Source organism: Neofelis nebulosa, chromosome 12 (genome assembly GCF_028018385.1).
Source record: "Neofelis nebulosa isolate mNeoNeb1 chromosome 12, mNeoNeb1.pri, whole genome shotgun sequence".
Classification (NCBI taxonomy): domain Eukaryota; kingdom Metazoa; phylum Chordata; class Mammalia; order Carnivora; family Felidae; genus Neofelis; species Neofelis nebulosa.
The window spans coordinates 31,261,640-31,289,071 of record NC_080793.1 but is presented as its reverse complement, the minus strand read 5'-3'; the positions used below and the strand labels follow the sequence as shown (position 1 = coordinate 31,289,071).

The 27,432-nt window shown below is 41.2% G+C and overlaps 1 protein-coding gene across 1 annotated transcript; it reads left to right on the top strand.

The window, feature by feature from the left end:
- The first annotated feature begins 185 nt into the window (after nt 1-185).
- RNF20 (ring finger protein 20) lies at nt 186-26,564 on the top strand. The gene is made up of 19 exons (XM_058694727.1): nt 186-344; nt 5,395-5,562; nt 5,682-5,829; nt 5,980-6,162; nt 10,037-10,155; nt 13,592-13,738; nt 14,137-14,214; nt 14,408-14,527; nt 15,635-15,814; nt 16,736-16,871; nt 17,195-17,316; nt 17,435-17,805; nt 19,016-19,133; nt 19,701-19,850; nt 22,717-22,929; nt 23,781-23,906; nt 24,063-24,203; nt 24,870-24,971; nt 25,450-26,564. Exons 1-19 carry the CDS (start codon nt 216-218, stop codon nt 25,624-25,626), a joined length of 2,928 nt encoding a protein of 975 aa, XP_058550710.1. The 5' UTR covers nt 186-215; the 3' UTR covers nt 25,627-26,564.
- Nucleotides 26,565-27,432: the final 868 nt, after the last annotated feature.

Sequence of the window (27,432 nt, the reverse complement as noted above, 5' to 3'; positions counted from 1 at the left end):
CTACAATTTACTTTTTTCTTTCCAAGAGGAGTTTGGGGATTGTATTGCTTGGTATGAAATGAATGGATTTAGGTTTAAAAAGGCTGGCTGGAAAATTGCTAGGTTTTACATTATAGATAGTCTCTTTATTGTTATTCTTTTTGTATATCTTACCTAAGTTTCTGTTGGTTTGTTTGTTTTCCCCCTCTCCAGGAAAACTGTCATCTGGTGTCAAGATGTCCGGAATTGGAAATAAAAGAGCAGCTGGAGAGCCTGGCACATCCATGCCTCCGGAGAAGAAGACAGCTGTTGAAGATTCAGGGACCACAGTGGAGACAATTAAGCTCGGGGGTGTCTCTTCAACGGTATGTGGAAACAGGGCTTTGAGAGTGTGCTTCTTTTTTCTGAGTTGCAACCTGAAAGTAAGAATTTATGGAAGCCTTCTGAAAGGCTTTTTATGGAAGAGAAAACTTATGGAAGATAGATTTATGGAAGAGAAATTTATTGGAAAAGAGGGAAATAAAAGAGCCAGAAGTAGGTGACGTGATGTGGTGGTCAGTTCTGAAAAGAGATATATTAACATTTGATGTTTATTTTCAGAGGTGTGCTTCTAATCTCTGGAGAGTGTGGTGCTTGATACAAATTGATTATATGCATTTATCAGTGGGAAAACTGTACATTCATTCTTCATTCACTGAAAAGTTCAGTGCTAGTTACTAAGAGGCAGTGTAGCAAAATCACTGAAGGGTGGTGAAGGATAGGAGTCTGAGGCCAGACTACCTGGAATTGACTCAGCTTCACCACTTCCTAGCTGCATGGCCTTTTGTTATCCTCCCTGTGCCTCTTCTCCATGTCTGTAAATGTAATTCTAGTGCGCACCTATTGGGTTGTTGATAGGATAAAATGAAAGAGTCTTTGTTAAGAGTTAAAACGTTACCTCTACTTTAGTAAGTACTCTATATATGAGCTATTAATAATTATTGAGCTAGATATTATGAACATAACGGTGAATAAAGTAAGACACTGTCCTTGCTCTTAGGGAGTTGACCGTTTCATTAGATTGTTATACATCAGAAGCTTATAGTAATGTTATATGTCCATTAGACATCAGAAGCTCACTATAATAGGTTTGGATCTAGATCAGGAGTCTATTCCGGAACTCAGCGATGGGGGTATGGTGTTAAAATGCTTTGCATTTGCATAGCTTATAAAACACATCTCTTACTTTTTTGAATTCAGGCTCAGGATAGAGAGAATAATGGGAATGTTCAGAGTAAATTGTTGATGAAGTGTCATTTCTGAGTCTCTCAGCGATTCAGGTACTCCATACTGCTGCCAAGAGGTGATTTTGTCTAAGCACTGTCTCACATCATGCATCCCAAGGACATTTGTTAATTCAATAAATATAAGTATTTGTTGTGCATCTGTGATTTGCCAGACACTATGCGTTACCCTGAGGACAGCTGTCGGACTTCAGTTTGTAAAGTGGCACAGACAAGAGAACAGTGTTCTAGTATTAGTGGGATATGTGCTGTTCATAGGGATAAATAGCCACCTGCTCTAAGGGAAGCAGAGAGGATACATCCTAGTTTGGACTTTATCCACAAGGCATTGAGGAGTCATTGGAAGGTCTTAAGTGGGAGAGTAACATGCTCTGACTTAGCTTGGAGGACAGATTGTAGAGGAGCAAGGGCTAGAAGTTCAGTTAGCAGAATTGTTCCCTTGTTGCTTCTCCCTTTTCTTCCCATTTCATCTCTCTAAGTGTGGGGAACTGGGGCTTGTCTCCACTGATTCCTGCCCCAGTTGGTTGAAGGTTGCCCTTAAAGGCAATAACTCTTCCTCTGCACTTCAAGGTTGCTGTAGTGAGCCAGCTGAGATTGTGTGGAACAAAAAATGAAGACTCTAGGTGTGCTTTAAGTTGGAACACTGGTGGTGCTGATGGAGCTGTCCACCAAGGCTGTGCTGAAGTCTGGCAGGCTGACAGGACATGACATGAGACACAAAAGTGTCCACTATAGAAGGCTGTTGCAGTCATTTTGCTGAGGGATCATGGTGCCTTGGGTCACTGTAGTGTAGAGGTAGTGTTGACAGGATTTACTGATGGATTGGATGAAGTATATGAGATCCCAGAATTTTGGAAGTACAGACTGTTCACATACTGAGCTAGGAAGTAGTATGAGAGGAGCATAGTTTTTGGGAGGCTGCGGAGGATGAATTAGGAGTTTGATTTTGGACATGCAAGTTTGGGATACTTCATAGACCTCTGAGTGGGTAGGTGGTTGGATACAGTCATCTGTAGTCTAGGGAGAGGTCTGGGCTAAAGCATTTGGGAGTCATCATTTTGTAGGAGGTATGTATGTATGTATTTATTTTCATGTTTATGTATTTTTGAGAGAGAGAGACAACATAAGTGGGGAAGGGGCAGAGAGAGAGAGAGGGAGACACAGAATCCAAAGCAGGCCCCAGACTCCGAGCTGTCAGTACAGAGCCTGATGCGGGGCTCAAACTCACAAGCCATGAGATCATGACCTGAGCCAAAATCAGATGCTTAACTGACTGAGCCACCCAGGCACCCCATGTAGGAGGTATTTAAATCCGTGAGACTAGAGGCTCTAGGCTCTGAAAGCAGAGCCCTGGAACACTGATATTTTCATGTCAGGGAGATGAGAAGAGACTAACCAAAGAGACAGAAAATGAAGTAGGAGGAGAACAAGAGAGAGTGAGGGCCCAGAAGCCAAATGAAGAAAAGTATTTCAGGAAGGAGTTACTCAGGTGCTGCTGATGGCTTGAGTAAGGGGAGCACTGGGTAAAGGGAGGACTGAGTCATTAGGTTTAGCAGTAGAAGGTTCTCAGGAGCCTCAGTGAGAATCTTGTTTGTGGAGTGATGGTGCTAGAAGCCTGAATGCAGTGAGCTTAAGAGAATAGGAGAGGAAGGAGAGGAATTAAGGAAAAGGGGACAGAGCCAATGATTTGCAGGAGTATTGATGTAAAGCAAGACAAAGAAATGGGGCATTAGCTAGAAGGAAATGTGGGATTGAGGGAAGCTTGTTTTGATTTTAAAATAGGAGCTATTAGAGCATGTTGATTGAAATGATTTGGTAGAGCGGATTAAGCTGATGGGGTAGCAGAGGAGACTGTTGCTGGTGCGATTTCCACCAATAGGGGAAAGAGCATGTGATATAATGCACAACAGGAGGGCTGGCCTTAACTAGGAGCAGGGGCAGTTGATCCATAGCAACAAAGAGGAAGGCAGAGAGTTCAGATATAGGTAGGTTGGTAGCTGCAGTTGTGGGAGATAGATGTGGACATTCTCTTCTGATTGCTTCTATTTTTTTTTCAGTGAAATCAGAAGCGCCTCATCTGAGAGTGAGGATGGGGGAGGAAGTGTTGAAGGTTTGAAGAGACAGGAGAAGGTATGAAGTAGTCATCTTGAAGAGGGAACGGACTAGAAAGCTAGAGTATTGTTGCTGGGCAGCACTGAGGACTTACTTGACTCTGTGATCATGAGTTTAAAGTCAGCCCAGGCAGCATGGTGCTTTATGTCTTCTATTCATGTTCAGCTGCATGGATGTAGGCCTGGAGTAGTGGAGAGTTGGATGTTACCAGGGGTGGGGTTTTTCCTAGGCAAGGATGAAGAAGGAGAAGGTTATGGGAGACATGATATTGACTGATTGTGGAATTTAATGCCAATAAAGAAGGGAGTGAGGAAGTGAGAGGAGTGAAGGACAGGAAAGTTATGGGGCAATGGATTGTAGATCCTGGGGGAGGTGAAGAATTGTGGGAGTCAGGAAACTAGAGAGCATGAGCTGGAAAAGTAGGTGGTAATTGTGGAGAAATTGAGCTTACAGAGAGCATACACATACACATCAGGCTAAGAATAAGAATAACTGGGAGTTTGGTGGCCAAGGGAGGTAGAAGACAAGATCATTGGAGGAGAGGAGGTCAGTGACTTGATTTGAGATACAGGAAGGATCATCTATATGGGAATTGGAAATCAGTGAGGACTATGACAGGAGTAACATTGGAGAGTGATAATAAGCTAGGTGCTAAATCTTCAGGAAACGTGGGGAAGTGACCTGGGCATTTCTAGACAAGTGCAGCAAGGCAGGGTGGCAGGTGGGGCAGACCAGTGGCACGAGCTGCAGAGCTAGGAGGTTTTAGGGAGGAAGGTGGGATAATGGGCTGAAAGTGGCAGTGGAGAGCAAAGGGGTACCTACCTGCCTCTAGGCCCAGAGTGGTACTGGAGAAACTGCAGGGAAACAGTATTCTCATCCCGCTATCAGAGCAAGAAAGGGAAAGGAGTGCTCAGTGAAGAGATCGAGGATTTCATTTATTAATAGTATTAATGAACTGGTATAGTTGGGAAACTGTTGACTCTTTGGGCGTGTCAAGAATATTTTAATCAAAATACAAGAGAAAATAAAAGCAAAACAAGAAATTGGTGTTCTCATAAACAGTTCTTACTTTTTGAAATATTCATTAATTCCTAGGTAAGATAAAAATGTAATCCTCTCCAATCCTGTTTCTTTGCCTGGGGTCCTCCCCCACCCTCCACCACCCCCACCTCCAGACCCCAACTTGTCCTAGGGAAGGAGCTAGGGAGAGAAATTAAAGATCCTGAGAGGGGTGTGGAATTATTGACGGAGTTCTATTTTTGCGGAAACAGAAGAGAATGGGATCCTGAGCGCAAGTTGAGGTCAGGGTGTGGAAGATAGTGGAGATAAGGGACCAACGAGGAAAACGGAGAGAATTTAAAATTCTGGGAGATCCAGATGAAAACTGGTATATGGGTATAAGGATAGGAGGTACCTGGAAAGATAGGGTTTTATTTGAGGAATTTAAGATTTCAGTTGTGGCACAGTTCCGGATAATGACAGAAGTCCAAGATGCGGCTTTTGAAATGGGTGGCTAAAGCACAGGGAGTGAGATAATCACCAGAGTTAAGGGATTCAGAATGCAGCCTGGATGCTGGAGGATTAGATGGTTGGTCCACATGTTTACATGTCCGTGTGTGTATTGTCACTGGACATAGTGGCAGGGACTGGGACAGAGAACGACCCAGGTGCCAAGGTCTTGGATGAGTGAGGGGGCAGTGCTGAGGAGATAGATGGCAGTGTTGATCCGGGCAGAAGGTGATCTAGCTGGACAGTGGAGCCTCACAGTACTTTGTCGATATCCATGTGAAGAGAACAATGAGGTGGGTGAGGTCCAAGTTCTAGCATATTAGTGTCATTCTTCCTTCCCATCGTCATCATAGACTCTTTATTTCTTCTGTTCCTACTTCTTATCCAATTACTTGTTGTAAGATTTAAGAAATGAATAGCTTTGGTCAGAGCAAATATGACCTGGTAGAGTTTAACAGCTGGTTTGCCTAATTTCTTTGTGGAGACTAATAAGATTGGTTTCGTGGGGCAGGAGGAGCTAGACATTCGAACACTGCAAACCAAAAATCGCAAGCTGGCAGAGATGCTGGATCAACGGCAGGCCATTGAAGATGAACTCCGTGAGCACATTGAAAAACTGGAACGAAGACAGGCCACTGATGATGCCTCACTGCTGATTGTCAACCGGTACTGGAGTCAGGTAGCTACTTGTTTGTTTACTCAGATTTTCTTTTGAGCATTTTAGTTCTCCTTTGCATTCTCTTTACTTCCAAAGTTGTGCTCTTCTGTTTTCTCATGACTGTACCTCCCCTTCTTCAGTTTGATGAAAACATCCGTATCATCCTTAAACGTTACGATCTGGAGCAAGGTTTGGGAGATCTCCTCACAGAAAGAAAAGCCCTTGTCGTGCCGGAACCAGAACCAGACTCCGATAGCAATCAGGAACGGAAAGATGACCGAGAGAGAGGCGAGTGTTTGTGGTGGATTCTACCACTGCATGCTCTGGGGTTTTAAAGTAGATCTTGACTTTCAGGCTTTCCATTTGAGGAAAAAAGGATTTTGATACTTGTACTTTTATAATGCTGACAGCTGCTTTTTTTCCCCCCTGTATCCTCAGGGGAAGGGCAAGAGCCAGCTTTCTCTTTCCTCGCTACCTTGGCCAGCAGTTCCAGTGAAGAAATGGAATCTCAGCTGCAGGAGCGTGTGGAGTCCTCCCGCCGAGCCGTGTCCCAGATTGTGACTGTCTATGATAAATTACAGGAAAAAGTAGAGCTCCTGTCGCGGAAGCTAAACAGCGGAGGTGAGGCAAGAATCACGAGACTGGGAACAGGGTGGGAGGAATAAGAGCTCAACTTTGCATGCTCCTTTGTAGTTTGCAAACTTATGTATTTAATTTTAATTAAATTCCTTGGACTCTAATCTCCAGTTTTACCAGTAATACCAGTAATGCCATTGCTGCAGCAAGTTAGTATTTTACAAGTGTTTCATATTTTGAGCCGTGTGATAGTCCTGTAAGAAGCTGAGGAAAGCTTCATTCTGATACTTTCTAATAATAAAATACTTAAAAGTAGTAGAATTAATTTGATTTTTTAAGGAGTAGCTCTGTTTCTGGCTATTGATTTATAACTGATAGTAATTTAGTTTAAATATTGGTAATTTAAAAAATTTTTGTTTTAGATATTGAATTAAAACATTTTTTTTAATGTTTATTTATTTTTGAGAGAGGGAGAGAGTCAGAGTGCAAATGGGGGAGAGGCAGAGAGAGAGGGAGACACAGAATCTGAAGCAGGCTCCAGGTTCCGAGCTGTCAGCACAGAGTCTGATGTGGAGCTCGAACGCATGAACTGTGAGATCATGACCTGAGCTGAAGTCGGATGCTTAACCAACTGAGTTACCCAGGCGCCCCTAGATAGTGAACTTTCACTTCAAAGAGTCAGTTTTAATACATTCTTTTTGTTGTTTTTTTTCTGTTATCTCTAATATTTTCAAAAAGAGTTGGCTTAGGTTTTAGAGTTGTTGGATGATCTCTGTGTTTAAAAAGAAAAAAGAGAATATTATATGGTTGGAAAAGGGTCCATTTGAAATAATTATGTTACTAGTCAGTGTTAATGCAGAGACTTGTACAGTATAGTAAAGTATTTGTGTAGCTAGGTTGCATCTTAAGTGCCCTGATTTTACATTTTCAGTAATAATCTTGGTCTAGTTGTAATACCTTAATTTATCTGATTATTATTTTGCTTTATTTTATTTCCTTTTTTTAATGTTTATTTTTGAGAGAGAGAGAGCATGCAAGTGGGGGAGGGGAAGAGAGAGAGTGAGAGGGAGAATCCCAAGCATATCCCACACTGCCAGTGTGGAGCCCATCATGGGGCTCAAACCCATGAACCGTGAGATCATGACCTGAGCTGAAATTAAGAGCCCGATGCTTAACTGACTGAGACACCCAGGCACTTCTAATTCTCTATTATTAAGGTGTTTATTGTTTCATTTCTGAAAGTAATGTGTTGAATGTAGTGGATGCTGAGCGACTGGGCTGGCAAATAAGAATTTTATTACTTTGTAATTTTTAAGGACACTTGGGCTAAGTTATCAACAGAATTAAAAGAGGAGGCATGTAAAAGACTTGTGAAAATTTGGGAAAGGGTTTCTTTTACTTTACCATAAGTCTGTATGTACTATGTATTTTATTATTTGGGTAACAGTTTTAGAATACACAAATCAGAGGGGCGCCTGGGTGGCTCAGTCGGTTGGGCAGCCGACTTCGGCTCAGGTCATGATCTCGCGGTCCGTGAGTTCAAGCCCCGCGTCGGGCTCTGTGCTGACAGCTCAGAGCCTGGAGCCTGTTTTGGATTCTGTATCTCCCTCTCTCTGACCCTCCCCTGTTCATGCTTTGTCTCTCTCTGTCTCAAAAATAAAATAAACGTTAAAAAAAAAAAAAATTAGAATACACAAATCAGAAATTATAGAAGTCCTCCTATCTCCCTTCTCAAAGGTAACCATTGTAAACAATGTGGTTCATGTCCTCCCAGACTTTTGTATTCATATATTCCATCTACTTTTGGGTTCCCAGCTAGACTTTGTCTCTTGGTGCAGTGCTTTGGCTTACTCTTCTTTGTTTCTCCAGTGTCTGTCTGGCACTGTATCTGGTAATAGTTACATACCTAATGTAAACTGAGCTGGGTGCTACTTTTTTCTCCCTTGGTTGTGGTTGAGTAGTTGGATGGTACGATTGAATCCTAATAATAGGCCACACCGGTAAACCATATATATATGCATGATGGTGCATACCATATGCGTGTTACATGCAGATAATATGCCATATGGAGAGCTTATGCCAGTGTTAAACTTGACTTTGTGAATGAATGTCAAGTAAAATAATTGCTGTATTTAAAAAGGAACTAAAATGAGTAGTATATTAAGCAGTACTTTAAAATTATTTTTGTTGGCATGCATTTTAAGGTAGAGGTTAAGTTAAAAAATAAAAACATTAATTGTAAGTGGGCTGCCTGGGTGGCTCAGTTGGTTAAGCATCCAACTCCTGGTTTTGGCTCAGGTCATGATCTCGCAGTTCTTGAGTTCGAGTCTTGCATCAGGCTTCACACTGGTGGTAGAGAGCCTGCTTAGGATTCTCTCTCCCTCTCTCTCTGCCCCTCCCTTGCTCATGCTCTGTCTCTCTCAAAATAAATTTTTAAAAAACATTATAAATTACAAATTACTGAGCTATTTATAGTATAAAAAGTAATTGCCATTGATAAGCTGAACTTTCTAAGGATAAAGAGCCATAAAGTATGAATTGTAGCATGAACTGTACCTTTTTGTCAGTTCATTTCTCCCCATGTTTATTTTATCCTTGATTCAAAGGAATTGCAATTGTCAGCTTGTTAATTCATTAAGTGTTTATCTAGCTCTTACTGTATTCTAGGCCTTGTTCTAAGTATCTTAGGATATTAAGAGGAGTAAATTTTAGCCTCTAGTTCTTAACTTCGGTTATGAATCAGTTCACTTTGAGAGCTTTTGGAGCATACTTTTTTTTTTTTTTTTTTTTTTTTTGGCCCTGCCCATGGGTATTCTTATTTACTCTGTGTGAGATGGATGGGCCCTAGTGAAGTGTCTAATCTTTAAAGTTCCCAAAATCATTATGGGGTGCCTGGGTGGCTCAGTCGGGTAAGCGTCCAACTTCGGCTCAGGTCACGATCTCGCGGTCCGTGAGTTCGAGTCCCGTGTCGGGCTCTGGGCTGATGGCTCAGAGCCTGGAGCCTGCTTCCGATTCTGTGTCTCCCGCTCTCTCTGCCCCTCCCCCGTTTATGCTCTGTCTCTCTCTGTCTCAAAAATAAACGTTAAAAAACAAACAAAAAAAATTAAAGTTCCACAGGTGATTCTACAGGCAGTCTTGGTTGAAAACCACAAAAACCACCACATGACCAGCCTGTTCTGTATGGTGTTTCTGAGTGATGCCAAGGGGTAGGGAGTAGGAGAAAGCACAATTTTTCCTCCTGTTAACTGTCTCCAAACATGTTAATTGGTATAATAAGTTCTATAAATTTATCTACTTTCTTTGTAAATTGTAGTGTACTTTTGGCTTTTGAGCTTTAGGAGTGCCCCTAGCATAGTATTCTAGAACATGGTAAGTAATTCTAGGCTCTTCTCTTTATTCTTCATGATTCTATAGGTACCCATTTGAACAAGGAAATTGCTACTTTCTGTCCCCCTTCTTCCTCCCAACAGAGATGCTTCATGTTGGTGTTCACTAATAGGAATTTGTGATAGCCTTATGAGATAGAATTTTATGGCTGTTAAGTCTGACACTGATTACAGATCCCTCTATCTTTTGTACAATTCTAAAATGCAGTTTTTTAGTGATTGTGTCTTATCTGAATAGAGTTACAGAATCCCTCCATTTCTTCTCTCAATACGTTTGCCTTTACAGAAAGGATGGGAGTTAGGTGATCTTGGCTCTTTGTCATCCTCTACTGAAGCACAGCTTTGGCTCATTTCCTTAAGCAAGTCATCTAACCTCTGGGTTGTTAGTCATGTAAAGATAATAAAAACCAGCCTACTTCTTAAAGGTTTTCGGGAAAATAAAGTGAGGGAGCATGTTCATATTTTGGTGGGATGCACAGTTTTAAAATTGGACACTATAGATGCTAAACTAAAGGGCAGTTCTTTTCCCTCAGATAATCTGATAGTGGAGGAAGCGGTGCAGGAGCTGAATTCCTTCCTTGCTCAAGAGAATATGAGGCTACAGGAATTGACAGACCTCCTTCAGGAGAAGCATCGCACCATGTCTCAGGAGGTACTTGACCAGAAAGGACAGATGGTAGTTTCTAGTGGCCTGTGGCACACATTGACTCGGAATTTTGAATGCTTCAAAGGTTCATCTGACTCTAGAAAGCCTATTTTTATATTGAAGAGCATGAAGGGCAGGCCAAAGCAACCAGTTCTGAGAAATCAAGAGGAAAGATTAAGGGGAGAAAACAATTGAATACTTCTCGATTGTGCCTCTGTTAAACAGATACTACAGTGTTCGTTTTCTTTTTCTTTTTTTTCTTTTTTTTTTTTTTAATATATGAAATTTATTGTCAAATTGGTTTCCATACAACACCCAGTGCTCATCCCCAAAGGTGCCCTCCTCAATACCCATCACCCACCCTCCCCTCCCTCCCACCCCCCATCAACCCTCAGTTTGTTCTCAGTTTTTAACAGTCTCTTATGCTTTGGCTCTCTCCCACTCTAACCTTTTTTTTTTTTTTTTTTTTTCCTTCCCCTCCCCCATGGGCTTCTGTTACGTTTCTCAGGATCCACATAAGAGTGAAACCATATGGTATCTGTCTTTCTCTGTATGGCTTATTTCACTTAGCATCACACTCTCCAGTTCCATCCACGTTGCTACAAAAGGCCATATTTCATTCTTTCTCATTGCCACGTAGTATTCCATTGTGTATATAAACCACAATTTCTTTATCCATTCATCAGTTGATGGACGTTTAGGCTCTTTCCATAATTTGGCTATTGTTGAGAGTGCTGCTATAAACATTGGGGTACAAGTGCCCCTATGCATCAGTACTCCTCTATCCCTTGGATAAATTCCTAGCAGTGTACAGTGTTCGTTTTTAAGAAGAAATACCATCATATGAGGTTTTGTGAAACAATGCACCAAATTCCCAAATAACGAATTACCCCAAATAAAAAAGATCATGTGCAATGTTACTGAGGAATGGGTTGGTAGAAATTCATCTGAGAATGGACAGTACGAACTACTATATTGATGGTATCCTGGGAGCTTGAGAAATGTGGATTTTCCAGCCAAACTTGGGTACGCGTAGCGCCATGACCAAACTGTGTCAAGATTTGGGTATTTACTTATTTGTGTGTGCGTACACACACACACACACACACAGTGATTGAGGTAAAGTGCTAATAGGCCTTAAAAGATTTTTCTGCCAGTCCTGATTATCATTTTGGTTTAGTTCAAAGGATATTCTGCTGAAATTTGACCTACTTTAGTTTGACCACCCAATTCTTTCGCTTATTGGTAGGTTAGTAGTTAACATCTCCTTAGTGACTAGCACTTAAGCACTTGATGAGTATTATCTCTGATGGTCAGACAACTCCTATCTTGCTCTTAAGGAACAAATTCAAGGAGGTTGGTAACTGTTCTGAGCACACAGACAAAGTAATTGAACTGTGATTCGGATGTAGGTCTGTTTTACTTCAGAGCCCGTGTTCTTTATTATGCCCTTGTTTTGTAAACTCCATTGCCAGGGTCCATGCTGGCTGCTTGTATGAGAATCGTCTGGGAAGTTTATCGATACGTGTAGATCCTCATCAGCCTTCAAAAGGGTTAGAGTATAGCAGTGCTTATAAATTAGATTGGAGTGTAGTGGAGAAATAGAATAACTTTCTGTCATGTTTAAGGTATAAACTAGGTACAACCAAAACGAGAAGGTCCACCTCTTCTGGCCCTTTACCAATCTCGTTTAGCATTACTAAGCTGGAGAGAGACAGTGCTTTGCTCAACTGAGCTGATGTCCACAGTGGCTCTTGTGGCTGGCTGCTATTACCTGCCAGCTGGGTGGGAGCCCACCTTAGGCTCTTCACTGGAACATCTGCATGTTGCCTCTCCCACGTGGCAGTTTCAGGGTGGTGGGTCTTCTTACATGCCAGCTGTCGTCTTCCAGAGAATGAATGTCCCAAGAGCATAAAGCAGAACCTGCATGGCCTTTCAGATGTAGCCTCTGCATCATTTTCATTGGGTCACTAAAGTTGACCCAGACTCAGGGGGAGGAGACAGTGCCACCACCTCTTGATGGGAGGAATATCAAAGATTTGGGGGGACATATTTTTCAACCAGTACAAAGGTTATGTGTAGATTAACGCGAGCATGTGATCGCATTGTAATTAAAGTATTAAATAGTGTTAGCTGTGGGAATGCAAGCTGGTGCAGCCACTCTGGAAAACAGTATGAAGATTCCTCAAAAAACTAAAAATAGACCTACCCTATGACCCAGCAATTGCACTGCTAGGTATTTATCCAGGGGATACAGGTGTGCTCTTTAGAAGGGACACATGCACCCCTAATGTTTATAGCAGCACTATCAACAATAGCCAAAGTATGGAAAGAGCCCAAATGTCCATCGATGGGTGAATGGATAAAGATGTGGTGTGTGTGTGTGTATATATATATATATATATATATATACACACACACACACACACACACACACACACACACACACAATGCAGTATTGCTCAGCAATCAAAAAGAATGAAATCTTGCCATTTGCAACTACGTGGATGGAACTGGAGGGTATTATGCTAAGTGAAATTAGTGAGAGAAAGACAAATATCATATGACTTCACTCATATGAGAACTTAAAGAGACAAAACAGATGAACATAAGGGAAGGGAAACAAAAATAATATAAAAACAGGGACAGGGACAAAGCATAAGAGACTCATAAATATGGAGAACAAACAGGGTTATTGGAGGGGTTGGGGAGGGGGGATGGGCTAAATGGGTAGGGGCATTAAGGAATCTACTCCTGAAATCATTGTTGCACTATACGCTAATTTGGATGTAAATTAAAAAAATAAAATTAATAAAAAAAAAAAAATAGCATTAGCTGGTGCAAAGTGCCCAAATAAAGAAAAACAGGTTTTTGTATCTTTAGAGTGTCTGGTTTAAGATTCCCTGAGGTCAGCTTAAAAAAGAGAATGGACATTTTCCTTTCATTCCCTTTGGTTTATCATTTGTGGGAATGTGGAAAGGGAAAGTTGGGAGCAAAGATAGCTGTCTTCTGAATATGTATTTGAATTTTTATCTCTGAAAATATTTGGTAAAATCAAAGAAGTTACTATTTGCTTCTTTAAAGATAACACATTTTCTGATGGTTTGTGGTCTATAGAAGGAACTGGTGCTTCTCAGAAGTAGAAAAATTGTTGCATCCCAAGTGGTCTTTCCCTTATGAGAGTGAGAGTTCTTAGAGACCTTTACAGTTTTCATGATTGTAACTGACCCGGAACGGTTAAAGGAATCTGTGATTTCATTTTTATACTCATGCATTGGAAAGAGGGTAAAGCATCCTTCTATTTCAGTTTTGTCTATAATGATACATAAGCAGGGGTTAATTTTGTGAGATTTGGGATGTACAGTAGTGATGTAAGGCATTCCTTTCCTAACTTGGTCTTTTTTTGGCTTTATTTTTCTGAATGCCTGTCTTTGGGATGTAGTTCTCCAAGTTGCAGAGTAAAGTGGAGACAGCTGAGTCACGAGTTTCTGTCCTGGAGTCCATGATCGATGACCTGCAGTGGGATATTGACAAAATCCGAAAGAGGGAACAGCGACTCAACCGACACTTAGCAGAAGTCCTAGAACGGGCAAGTGCTCTTTCAGTCATAGTTTAGAGACTAGAATCATTTTTAAGGAGTCTACTGAGAAAGGACTGACTTCGGGGTACCTGGGTGGCTCAGTTGGCTAAGTGTCCGACTTCAGCTCAGGTCATGATCTCACATCTTGTGGGTCCGAGCCCCGCGCCGGGCTTTGTGCTGACAGCTCAGGTGCTGGAGCCTGCTTTGGCTTCTGTATCTCTGTCTCCCTCTGCCCCTCCCCTGCTTGTACTCTGTCTCTCTCAAAAATGAATGTTAAAAAAAAAAAAAAGGGGTTGATGGACTTGGGTAGTAATACCTGGGGACACAATGGACTCTTTTGAAAGTGCTTTGGTTATCAGACTAAAATCTTAGGGTCTCTCACTAAAGAATCTTTGTCCTTCCTATAGGTGAATTCGAAAGGTTATAAGGTCTATGGAGCGGGGAGCAGTCTCTATGGTGGCACAATCACTATCAATGCCCGGAAGGTAAAATCAGTGACTCACTCAGGTCACATTTCCTACCTAGTGTCAGGTGTTGTGCGAGGTACTTAGGGGTTTACAAGAGGCAATGGGGTTTTGCTAGAAGAATGGATCAGTGAAGGTGGAAGCTTAGGAATGGGAATGATTTAAAAATTCTTTCTTTTTTATGCTTATTTTGTGATTTTCCTCTTTTCTCCAGTTTGAGGAAATGAATGCAGAGCTTGAGGAGAACAAAGAGTTGGCTCAGAACCGTCACTGTGAGCTGGAGAAACTTCGGCAAGACTTCGAGGAGGTCACTACACAAAATGAAAAGCTGAAGGTAGGAGACGTGTCTCTGAAAGGCAGTACCATGAAACGTTTTGCTGATCAACTCACATATGTACTGGTGAGCTCTCATAATTTATGAGGGAAGAGGAAGATGTAAGTTTTGCTGCTGGGTCTGCTTATTTACTTACTATTTGGACCCCCCCCCCCCCCTTTGCTCTGCAAAGGATTTCAGGCAACTTCCAAAGATATATAGACTGAATCAAAGTGCTCTAACTTAGGAATTGTTGAGAAAAATGAGGAGTAGGGTAAACTAAGGTGATGATCCAAAATGGAGTTTACAAAATGGGGCTTGTATACAAGATATATGCAAGGAGCATGTACATACTGTAGTAGGGTAGGCTGCTCATGTGTTAGGAATTGCCAAATGTGGGTCACACGGTTTGCCTGTGCAATTTCTAGCCGCCAGAGCAAAGAAACGATCAGTGACCGATTCTGTTGGTTTTTGAACATGCCTGTTAAAATTTTCTCTTCCCGGGTTCTTGGGGAAAGAAAGTGAATTCTAAGAGTCTTCCCTACCCCTCTTTCAGTCAAAGCCACGTGTCTTTTACAATTTGATTTGTTTCTAGGTAAATATATGAATAAAGATGTTTGAAGTGAAAAAACAGAAAAAAAAAACAACCTGACTTAAATTAATTGAAATGTTTGGGTAATTCAAGCAAACCATTGCTTAAGAGAAGCCTAACTATTTTTGATACAATGTCAAAATATATCTCTCAGAGACTGTTAATAAAGAGAACAAGTTAATGACAGAAATCCTCAATTATGTGTTAAAAACAAACATCCTGGGTTTTCCGTGTCTCTACATCTGACAGATTTCAGAGAGCTCTTCTAGTGTCCTTGGGTGTAGGCTGACACACAGTGTAAAACACATATCAATTAAAACAATTCTTGGGTGGAGACTAGAGGTCCCTGGTGTTAACCTCCTGGACAGTTTAATTTGATGCAGATTTTACAGAACTAGAAGAGTGGAGATATAATCCAGAATCTTCATAAAGCTTGTCTCAGTCGCACAGGACATCACTATAAGGTTTTGTTTCCTGTCTAGTGTGTGGGGCACAGACGCTAGATTGTGCTTCTGACTTGTCTTCGGGCCCCTCAGGTGGAATTGCGGAGTGCGGTGGAAGAGGCGGTTAAGGAGACTCCGGAATACCGCTGTATGCAGTCACAGTTCTCCGTCCTGTACAACGAGAGCCTACAGTTGAAAGCGCACTTGGACGAGGCCCGGACTCTGCTGCATGGCACCAGGGGGACCCACCAGCGCCAAGTTGAGCTCATCGAGGTAGCAGCCCAGCTTTGTCTTTTGCGCATCAGCTTTCCTACCTCATAAATTTTATAATTTTTCCCCCTTGTAAGCAATTACTGCTCCTCCAGCAAACATGTATAGACGGGCCATAGGTCTTTACTCTGCTAGATGGTGGGCATCCTGCCGTGAGAGATCATACAGTCTGGTGGGGAGAGTATAGTCCATTAGAATGCAGGTACAACAGAGGCATGGCCAGGAGAGGCAGTGATTAAGGAGACAGAGCATCTCATTTGACTGTGGAGACTTCATGATTCCACTTGCCAAAGTGAAGTGTGAATCTTAAGTTTGCTGATAGAAAAAAATAGGAGAAGGGCATTTCCAGCAGTGAAAAGAGCAGATTTAAAAATAGTGTAGAATGGCTAGAGCCTTATGTGAATGGGAGAGAGAAGTGGGTGGAAGCTGCCTCACTTTACAAGCCCTTCTAGCATGCGAGGGCCAACGTACAAGCCGTTACGACATGCAAGGGCAAATGTGAATGCTTTTTTTTAAGGCAGCTTATTCACGTGTTCGCTTCTGTATCTTCCACAGTCGTTAAGGTAAGGTTTGTAGTAGTTGGTCTTTTACTCTATGTCTGCCAAAAGAATCGAATTTAATATGTCTTGCCTTACATGTGTTTATGTACTGTTTTATTGTTTAGTACTCCAAGTAAATGGCTACGTTCTCAGAGTGAGGAGGCATGTCCTTTATTTCTTTAATATCCTGCCAGTCTGCAAATCAGTCTTTGTAGCTGCCTGGTGCTCGTTAAATATCGACTGAATTGGAACTTTTCAGAGTAATCCCTTCTAGTAGATCCTTTTCTTCTTCTTAGATCGGTCAAAATTAAGAAACCTAGTAACAGGATATGATGTCTTCACATTTTGATAAGAATTTTTGATTGGGTCCTTTTTCTGGGTGTAGCGAGATGAGGTTAGTCTTCATAAGAAGCTGAGGACCGAAGTGATCCAGCTGGAAGATACTCTGGCCCAGGTCCGCAAGGAGTATGAAATGCTGAGGATAGAGTTTGAGCAGACCCTTGCTGCCAACGAACAAGCAGGTATAATTATTCTCGCTCCATCCTGCGGTTTGCTGCAAGCGCTTTCCTTGAAAAACACAATGTGGTTCCCTGGATTTGTTGGTATGAATGGAGCTCAGGTGTCCCAAAGAACCTTAAATCAAATCACTGTAATTCATTTTGGCTCACAGCCTGGGTGTTTGTTTTTTAAGATTGGCCAGTTTTGTTTTCCTCTTCTGAGAAGGAATCTTGCTTTTGGTAATTTTCCCAGTTTCTCAGAGGTCCCTGATGGGTACTGCGCTTTCTATCCTTGTGCCTTTTTCCTTATCAGAGTTCTTCCTAACATTGCTGTTGCTGTATCTAAGGCCCCATAAACCGGGAGATGCGCCACCTCATCAGTAGCCTCCAGAATCACAATCACCAGCTGAAAGGGGAGGTCCTAAGGTATAAGCGGAAGTTGAGAGAAGCCCAGTCTGACCTGAACAAGGTAACCAAGAAGTGCAGAATGAGTGTGATTTGCTGTTGAGTTTGGAGAGCTGGTTTTGAGTGAGGAGAGGAGTGTGGCTGCCACCGGTGATGTGCTGCTTTCTGCCCCTGTCCCCCAGACGCGCCTGCGCAGCGGCAGTGCCCTCCTGCAGTCTCAGTCTAGTACTGAGGACCCGAAGGACGAGCCCACGGAACTGAAGCAAGATCCTGAGGACTTATCTGCCCAGTCCTCTGCATCGAAGGCATCTCAGGAGGAAGTCAACGAAATTAAGTCCAAACGGGATGAGGAAGAGCGAGAACGAGAAAGGAGGGAGAAAGAGAGGGAGCGAGAAAGAGAGCGGGAGAAGGAAAAGGAGAGAGAACGAGAGAAGCAGAAACTGAAGGAGTCAGAAAAAGAAAGAGACTCTGCTAAGGACAAAGAGAAAGGGAAACATGATGATGGAAGGAAAAAGGAAGCAGAAGTTATCAAACAATTGAAGATTGAACTCAAGTAAGAACAGAATTTAAAGTATCTGTTTCTGACTCAGAAGCTAGGGTTAGGACATCATGCATGAAATGTTGGGTTGATGGCCTGGCTTACAGATCATTGTAATATTTTGGGTGTAACTAAATGCACAGTTAATTATGATCTCAGTTCTCGATCAAGTGTACAGCCCAGATGGCTTGCATGGGCTACCATGTAGTCTGGTTCAGTGGTTGGGTCTCCGTAAACGCTGCAGCTGTAGCCTCATTCTTCATGATTCCAAATTAAGGGGCAGTGTGTCATGACTTAAGTAATACTCATGAGAATTATTGAAACTAATTACTGGCAGCTTGCCGGCATGAATTTTAATTTAAATTATACTGGGTTGAGTTTGTATCACTGTAACTTGAGCAATATTGATCTGTTTGCCTGGCAGTTAGCTGGTTTGTGTATGTATCAGATCATTAAAGAGATTTCTTAGGAGGTTTACTCCTGCAGGCATTGAAATGGTAAGACGAACCTTGTGGTTAATGAAACACCCAACGTAATGTCACATACTGCCCCTTCTCTTCCTGCATAACCAATACTTTCTCTGGTAGATCTGGTTATTCCTTGCCTCCCAATGGTTGTGGTTGTGCCTTTACTGATACTTGGATTTGAAGGACAACTGTGCTCAAAACATTTGAACTTCTTCTTTGGTATATAAAAGTATAGGTAAGAGGCCTGATAATTTAGTAAGAGATGGAAGTTTCAGCCTTCAGCTGATGGCTAATCACTCCACTATCAGATCTAGTTTTCTCCCCTTTTATTTCTTCCTTCCTCTTAATTGCTTTAAGGCAAATATTTTTTTTTTAAGTGTGGTATCGGAATCACCTGGATGACTTCTTTAAAATATGTTCCTGGACCTCATCACAGACCCACTGAATCTGTTTCTAAGAGTGGGGCACCAGAATTTTGCCTATTTAATTAGGGCCATGGCATGTATTTTATAACTTTATGTTGGAGAACGTGGTGTGAAGGGAGAAATGACTCCATTATCCAGCTTGCTTTTCTGTAGTTTCTGAGTGTATCCACAAGTCTCCTGACGGTCTGTGTGAAAGTTTTATCTTTTAGATCTGTGACATAAGGTGTACATAGAACTGTTGTAAAATATTTTGCTCAATTCAAAATTCCCTTGCTCTGATGTCCTTTGTTTTCTCATTGCACCATCCCCCTCCCTCTATCACCCTCCTCATAGGAAGGCACAGGAGAGCCAAAAGGAGATGAAACTATTGCTAGATATGTACCGCTCTGCCCCAAAGGAACAGAGAGACAAAGTTCAGCTAATGGCAGCTGAGAAGAAGTCTAAGGCAGAGGTAATCTAGTCTGCCATTACCTGTCATTCTGGTTAAAATCTTCATTTGTGGGATTTTCCTTGACATTTCTGAAGGATATAGTTTTCTTTCTTCATCTTTAAAGTTAGTGTTTAAAACTCAGGATTTTCTTCCCTTTCAGGGACCATCTAAAATAAAATAGATTTCTGTACTCTCCACTAGGTGGTAAGGTATATCAGAATTTCTGGGAATAGGAGTAACCTTTTCAGACTTTTTTAGTACCTCTTTCCCATATAAATCATTGTTACGGTGAGTCTCTTTTCTGGTTATTTTTGGGAAGAGTGTCTTATTCTCTTAAAATTTGGGGGCCTTAAAAACAAATGGTGAGAGCCACCATCCCGAAGGAAGGTGCACGTGTGCTCCTCACCAGCAGTGCGTGTACAAGTGTGTGAAGTGTGATGGGTGCACTAGGATACCCTTTGTCTCTTTTCCCGGTTTGGCCAAGGTTTTCCCGGTTTGGGGCCCTCCATCTGTGCACGGGATTAACTGAACTTTGACATTGTATCATAGCCTCTTCTTTTTGTGTGTGCGATTCCTTACTTTCTCTAGTTGGAAGACCTGAGGCAAAGACTCCGGGATCTAGAGGATAAGGAGAAAAAGGAGAATAAGAAAATGGCTGATGAGGATGCCTTGAGGAAGATCCGGGCAGTGGAGGAGCAGATAGAGTACCTGCAGAAGAAGCTGGCCATGGCCAAGCAGGTGGGTGCACTCTCTTTAGTTAGTTAGGTTTTTCAGTAAATGTTGCTTGACAGCTAAGTTATTGACAGTGAAATTTGCGCTTTCATTCTAGTCTTTTCTTACTGTGAATGTCTTTTACCCTACACATATGTTTGTTTTTACATTGAAGTGTTTCATTCTTCAGTTATTTCATTTTACATATTTGTGAGGCAGGAAATTTCCTATTATTTTCAAATGGATAGCCAGTTGTTCAGACATGGTTTATTGGGGCATCTGTCCTTCCTCTGCTGATCTGGAATCAGGGATATAGTGAGTATTAATGAAAAAATAGATATATAAATTTTTATATGCATTATGATTACAAATATCTGAAACTAAGAAAAACATGCCCCCAAATAGGTTATAAATAAGTAACCAGTATGTTAACTGTGGTTGTCCTTTGGGCCCTAGAACTGGAAAGACTTTTCCCCTACTCACCATGAACGTATATTTATTTTTAAGTCTTTTTTTTTTTTTTTTTTTTTAATTTTTTTTTCAACGTTTTTTATTTATTTTTTTTGGGACAGAGAGAGACAGAGCATGAACGGGGGAGGGGCAGAGAGAGAGGGAGACACAGAATCGGAAACAGGCTCCAGGCTCCGAGCCATCAGCCCAGAGCCTGACGCGGGGCTCGAACTCACGGACCGCGAGATCGTGACCTGGCTGAAGTCGGACTGACTGCGCCACCCAGGCGCCCCTTTATAGAATACCTTATCTTAAAAATGTTAATCGTGCCTAAGTTAATGTGTAAATTTAATATCCCAAGAAAAATACTAAATTTTTGGTTTTGTTTCAGTATTTTTGGTTTTATTTTGGTACTAGACAGATTATATATATGTTTATGTTTATTATTTTTTAAACAGTGATTTAAAAGTATGGAAAAGTAAACAAGAAAGGTCAGGAAAAGCAGTGGGGTTGATGGGTGGCAGTTCCTATCTCTATCAGATGTAAAAATATGAAGTTTCAGTAGATAAAGTACCTTGAGACTAATAGACTGTTGGAACTGAATAGAAAGTCCAGAAATAGACCAGAGTAACATGGCTATTTCATAAAAATGTGCCAAAGATGCAGTTTTACGTCAGTAGGGGAAAAGAAAGACTACTAAATGTGGCAGGGCAGAAAGAAGCAAAATAATACTGGGAAAAAGTTGGATATATACTTGAACACTGTATACTGCGGTAATTTCCAGATGGATCACAGATAAAATATCAAAGAAATTAATCCATAAGAGTTAAAACAAATTCCTTTATAAATTTGGAATGGAAGAGACCTTTTTAACTATTAATAAAAGTCAAAAAATATGAAAAAAATTGATAATTTTGACTTATGAAAACCCATGAAACTTCTACGTGGCAGAAACCACTATTAACAAAGCCAACAGATATATGATAAACAGAGAAAATATATTTCTGACTCTTAGCACAAAAGAGCTTATCTTTCTACTATGTAGAAAAGTCTCCAAAAATGATAGAGAAGAAAACCCAACACCCTAGTGGAAGAATAGGCAAAAGATCTGGCTAGTTCAGAGAAAAGAATACAAATAGTTCTTCAACATCTGAAAAGATGTCCAGTCTCATTTATAATAACAAATGTAGGGGCACCTCGGTAGCTCAGTCGGTTAAGCGTCCGACTTCGGCTCAGGTCACGATCTCATGGGTTGTGAGTTTGAGCCCCGTGTCGGGCTCTGTACTGACAGCTCAGAGCCTGGAGCCTGTTTCAGATTCTGTGTCTCCCTCTCTGCCCCTACCCCACTCGTGCTCTGTCTCCCTCTGTCTCAAAAATAAACATTCAAAAAAAGTTTTATAATAACAAATGTAAGTGAAAAATATTTTTAGAGACTGTTATTCACCTGTCAGATTGTTATGTGGTACTACTGGAAAGTCTCTGTAGTTAAAATCGATACAGTGGTGGAAAACTATGAGAAAATGTGAGGTTTCATCATGAGAGAAGTTCTTGTAACTAACTGCTACTTGATCAGTTTGCTAGATTGTAGTATGTATAGTTTTTGTCTACCTTTTTTTTAAGTTTATGTATTTTGAGAGAGTGAGTGAGCATAAGCTGGGGGGGAGGGGCAGAGAGAGAGAGAGAGATGATCCTAAGCAGGCTTCATGTTGTCAACACAGAGCCCGATGCAGGGGTCGATCTCACAAACCATGAGATAAAGACCTGAGCTGAGATCAAGAGCTGGTGGCCCAACCACATGAGCCACCCAGGCACCCCTGAAGATTTTAAGTAATCTCTGCACCCGACGTGGGGCTCAGACTCACAACCCTGAGATCAAGAGTCACACACCATACCAACTGAGACAGCCAGGTGCCCCTAGGTTAATTTATTTCTTAACGAATACTGGGAAAGTTTAGTTTCCAGTGCTCATTTCTTTGGAGTTAAAAGATTGTATTAACATAAGGGTTCTTTGTGTTTTATGTATGTATGTATTTATTTATTTAGAGAGTTTATTTTTGAGTGGGGGGAGGGGCAGACAGAGGGGTGGGCAGAGGATCCGAAGTGGGCTTTGTGCTGACAGTTGAGAGCCCAATGTAGGGCTTGAACTCATGAATTGCAAGATTATGACCTCAGCTGAAGTCAGAAGCTTAACGGACTGAGCCACCCAGGTGCCCCTTATTTATTCAATTTTTTAAAGTTTTTATTTGCTTATTTTGAGAGAGTGTGAGTGGGGGAGGGACAAGGAGAGAGGGAGAGAGAATCCCAAGGAGGCTCCATGCTATCAGTGCACAGCCCAACACAGGGCTCAATCTCAGGACCCTGAGAACGTGACCTGAGCTGAAATCAAGAGTCTGATGCTTAACTGACTGAGCCACCCAGGCACCCCTCTTTCTCCATATTTTAGGAGGAAGAGGCTCTCCTCTCTGAGATGGATGTTACAGGCCAGGCCTTTGAAGACATGCAGGAACAGAATATCCGTTTAATGCAGCAGTTGCGGGAGAAGGATGATGCAAATTTCAAGCTCATGTCAGAACGTATTAAGTCCAATCAGATCCACAAGTTACTTAAAGAAGAGAAGGAGGAGCTGGCTGACCAGGTTTTGACTCTAAAGACTCAGGTAACTTGGCTTTCCTGAATTCTGTTGAAGTAGGGCACTTTCTACATGCATTAAAGAATGATTATTGTGGCATTTTTTTAATAAGAAAAAGCCCAACTTAATGTACTTTGTTAGCATCCTGGTAAATAAATTATACATCCCTGCAAAGGAGTACAGTATAGTTGTTAAAACAGATGTGGATCTGCTAATATGGAAAATGTTATTATTGATTTATTTTCCTTTCCTTTTGTGTTAAAAATGTGTATATCTTTGTATGTATGTACTGTGTATTTTATAAATTTTCTGGAAGGCTGTGTGAGGAACTATCACTGGTTACCTGACTACCTCTGGATGTTGGGATGAGGGTTCGCGGGTGTGTGATTTTACTTTTTACCCTTTGGTGTTTATTCTATTTTTGTGTGTGAATTTCAAGAGAAAGACTACTTTAGAACTTCTAGCCATTCTGAAAATGATAACACCTGGGCTTTTGTTTGAGCTGTAGTTTATGTGGTCTAATGTGAATCGCCAGGCATGGAGAATTAGTATGGCCGAAGGAGATGAATATCTAGAAATATAATTTCCTTTGTTCTTGGCAATTTGGAGAAGAATATTTTCAGTGGTTTCTTAGACTCTTGCTTGAATCATCAACAGCATTTTTTTTGTTTTTTGGTTTTTTGCATGAAAAGTGAAGCTTTTGATTATTGTAGTCTTGCATGCTTTTTGAAGGGTTCATGGGTAAAGACAGTGATGGCTTGAGATTTCTAACACTCTTTTCGTAGGCCTAACGGCACCTAGTCAGTTAATTTTTTTTTTTTCGTATTTGTTAAAAATTTGATTTTTTTTTTTTTTTTTTTTTTTTTTTTCCTTCAAAGGTTGATGCTCAGTTACAGGTAGTAAGGAAATTGGAAGAGAAGGAGCATCTGTTACAAAGCAACATTGGCACAGGGGAGAAGGAACTGGGTCTTAGGACTCAAGCCTTAGAGATGAATAAACGCAAGGTATGATTGCTTTACTCTGTAATCTAAAATGATGATTGGTCTCAGGAGCAAATAAGTAGGACACTGATGAAATTACAGGTTCACTTTCTTCCTTGGACTGGGTTAATGTTTTGCCTCACTAGCAATGAAGTGATGTGATTTGTATGTCCCGCCTAGGCGATGGAGGCAGCCCAGCTTGCAGATGACCTCAAAACACAACTGGAATTGGCTCAGAAGAAGCTACATGATTTTCAGGATGAGATTGTGGAGAACAGTGTCACCAAAGAAAAGGACATGTTCAATTTCAAACGAGCCCAGGTAAGAGTGATTATACTTTCTTTACATTTCACCTTTTTAGGTGTTTTCCTGAGCTCTGAAATGACCCATGTTATGAAGAGTCATTGGTCTAATGTGTGTCGTTTCCTACTTGATTGTTAAGTTCCTTGAGTGAAGAGACTAAGTCTGCTTTCTTCACTGTCCTATCCCCAGAGCCTGTCATGGTGGGATGAAATAAATATTTATTAAATGAATGAATTGGTGAATTTGTAAAGTAGCAGTGTATCAAATTAGAGGATTTTTAAATTCCATAATTTTTCTATATTTGACATGTCAAATGATTCTAATGATGACTTCCTATCCTTATCCATATATATGTAATGATTTTAATCCAGTCTACCTTCAGCTTGAAACTAATTACCTTAAAATTGACTTATCAAGTTATTAATTTTTTTTTAATTTTTAGACTGTATTTTTATGGAACTGAATTGATAATAGGTGCAACTCAGGTTTGCTAATAGACTATGGTTTTGGGCTCTGGAACAAGATGATGGTTTTGTGTTCTAGGTTCAGTTGTCTGCATACCTATAAGATAATTGGACAGAAAATCCTTTCTTTCCACAGCAGAAAGTTCAAGTTGAAGCAATTTTCTCTCAAAATTGGCAGGTCTTGGGGAGTGTGTCTAATGGGTATGCTGTCTTACCACAGGAGGACATCTCTAGACTTCGAAGGAAGCTGGAGACCACAAAGAAACCAGACAATGTACCCAAATGTGATGAGATCCTGATGGAGGAGATTAAGGATTACAAGGTTGGGAAAACTGCCTCAGTGATTTCTCTGTGTTTTGTCCAGGCCTGAAGTGGCCTGCTAATAGAGTGGGAGAATAAATACTGGTCTTTACATGAAGGTAACCAGAGGATGGTTTATTTTATTTATTTTAAAGTTTATTATTTTAAAGTTTATTTATTTTGAGAGAGAGATTGGGGGGGGGGGGTGCTGCAGAAAGAGGGAGAGGAAGAATCCCAAGCATGCCCTGTGCTGTAAGCACAGAGCCCAACATGGGGCTCAGTCTCATGAACAATGAGATCATGACCTGAGCTGAAATCAAGGGTTGGACACTCAACCGACTGAGCCACCCAGGCACTCCAAGGAAGGTTTACTGTACGTGTGTGGGGAAGTGGCACTCTTGGCAGTGGTTAGTGGGTTTCCTGGTTGGTTGGTTGCTTACATATGACAGCCATTTAAACTTTTATAGTTGATCAGATTCTGGCTTCTTTTTTTTTTTTAGGCACGCCTGACCTGTCCATGTTGCAACATGCGTAAAAAGGATGCCGTACTTACCAAGTGTTTTCACGTGTTTTGCTTTGAGTGTGTGAAGACACGCTATGACACCCGTCAGCGCAAATGTCCCAAGTGTAACGCTGCATTTGGTGCCAATGATTTCCATCGCATCTACATTGGTTGAGCCAAGCCAAGAGAAGAAGAGGGAATGGCTAGACAGGCACCTATTCAGTAACCATCAAACCTCTACCTCTTCTCACCTTGACTGTCACCTACGGGCAGTTTATCTGTCAACTACCTTTCCTTTGCAGACTGTACGTCCAGGTTCTCCTCCCTAATAGCTACATGACTTCAGGGAAAAGGACTGGTAAAGGCAAGTCTTGGGTTTTAGATGAATTAGAAACAAACCTCTTATTTGTCTTCCCCACCAGCTTGTTTCTTTGCTGCTTTTAGATTTTTCAGCATTTTCTTCTTCAGGCTTAACTGCATAAATAATCGTGGATTGTTCATTCCTCCTGAAGAAGCAAGTTGGTACTCTTGACATGGAGAAGGGAACAAAGAAGAGTGGAGACACATGGCTATTTTGGGGAGTGAGGGCGATCTTTTAGAAATAAGCTATCCATGGGCACAAACATTTCTTGATTTGGGTAGTAAACTTTTTGTAGACTCGGATTATAAAATGGTATAATTGTGCTTTTTCCTGGATGGTTTGAAGCCTTAATGAAATTATGTCCAGGATGATTCAGTTCATTTCCTATTCACTAACAAAGTAACTTGTTAAGGTCAGCTGGTTTCCATGTTGAAGTTATTTAAGTTTTGAATGTTCTACTCATTGAAAGGTCTTTAAATTTCTTGAGGCCAGAATAATTTCAAATGCAATCGCCCCTTTTATCTTATAATGAAATCAAGATTGGAGAGGATGGGGAACAGGACTGAGATGGTGAAGAGATCTTCTGGGTACTTTGGGAACTTGATTACAGGGAGGTCTTGGTGAGCCATGAATTACTCTCATCTGCCTCTCTACAGGGATTCTTGTGATCCCTGTTCCCCAGAAGATTCTCTGTAATGTTTCTGTAGGACTTTATACTCCATAAGCTTCAATTAAAGCAGGATTCAATTTGCTTTAGTGTTTGTGTTTTTCTTGGGCAGTAGGTGGTTTGGGTTTGGATATTGACTGTTTATGACACTTGGCTAGGAAAGCTGGCTGCCCAGGATTGGGGGACTGCGGCCTGTGGAACATTGTGGAGGAAACCACTAATCCCATGGGAAGCTGGGTTCAGGGGAAGGTCCTTTAGCTGGGAAGAGCAGGGAGTGCCTAGTCCCAACTAGTTTGAAGTCCTGGCAACATGGAGAGCTCTTATAGTCATTTTGAGATAATTATCAAAAATGGTGGTGGTTTTTGGACAGTCTGGCTTCTTTTTACAGACGAGGCCAATGAATGGACTTCAGGGATACCCATAAATTGTATACAAAATTTTGTGTTGTATGTACATTATTCATAGCTTTTTTCAGATTCTCAAAGGAATTTTGAAACTTCACAAATCCCAAAGAAGTTCAGACTTACTGCTGTAGATCCATAAGGAACTTTTTAGACAATTTCTTTAATGCCTAAATAGAATGCCAATTTCAAAGATTATTGGAGAAGTACTGGAGTCTTCTCTTTTTCTTTTTTCAGGTCTTATGGGGGATGGTCTCTTTTTTTTCTTGACTTTCCTTTGTTATCTTGGAAATTGTCTTGGTAATTTGGACCAAAGTCTGGGTTGATCTTTAAGGCATGTGTCTTTACATCTTACCCTCTAACTTCTGTAGGGATCTTTTTCAAAGGTGCTCAGCCATTTCTGCTAGTTGTGGCATTTGTACATGAATTTCAATTGGGATTCCTTATTTTCTTAATCTCAATCCAGATCCAAAGGCATATTTGTCCTTTGAGGGCCGTTCTGTGCACGTAGTACTCTATGCGTGTCACTTGAGTAATGAATGTGATTTGATA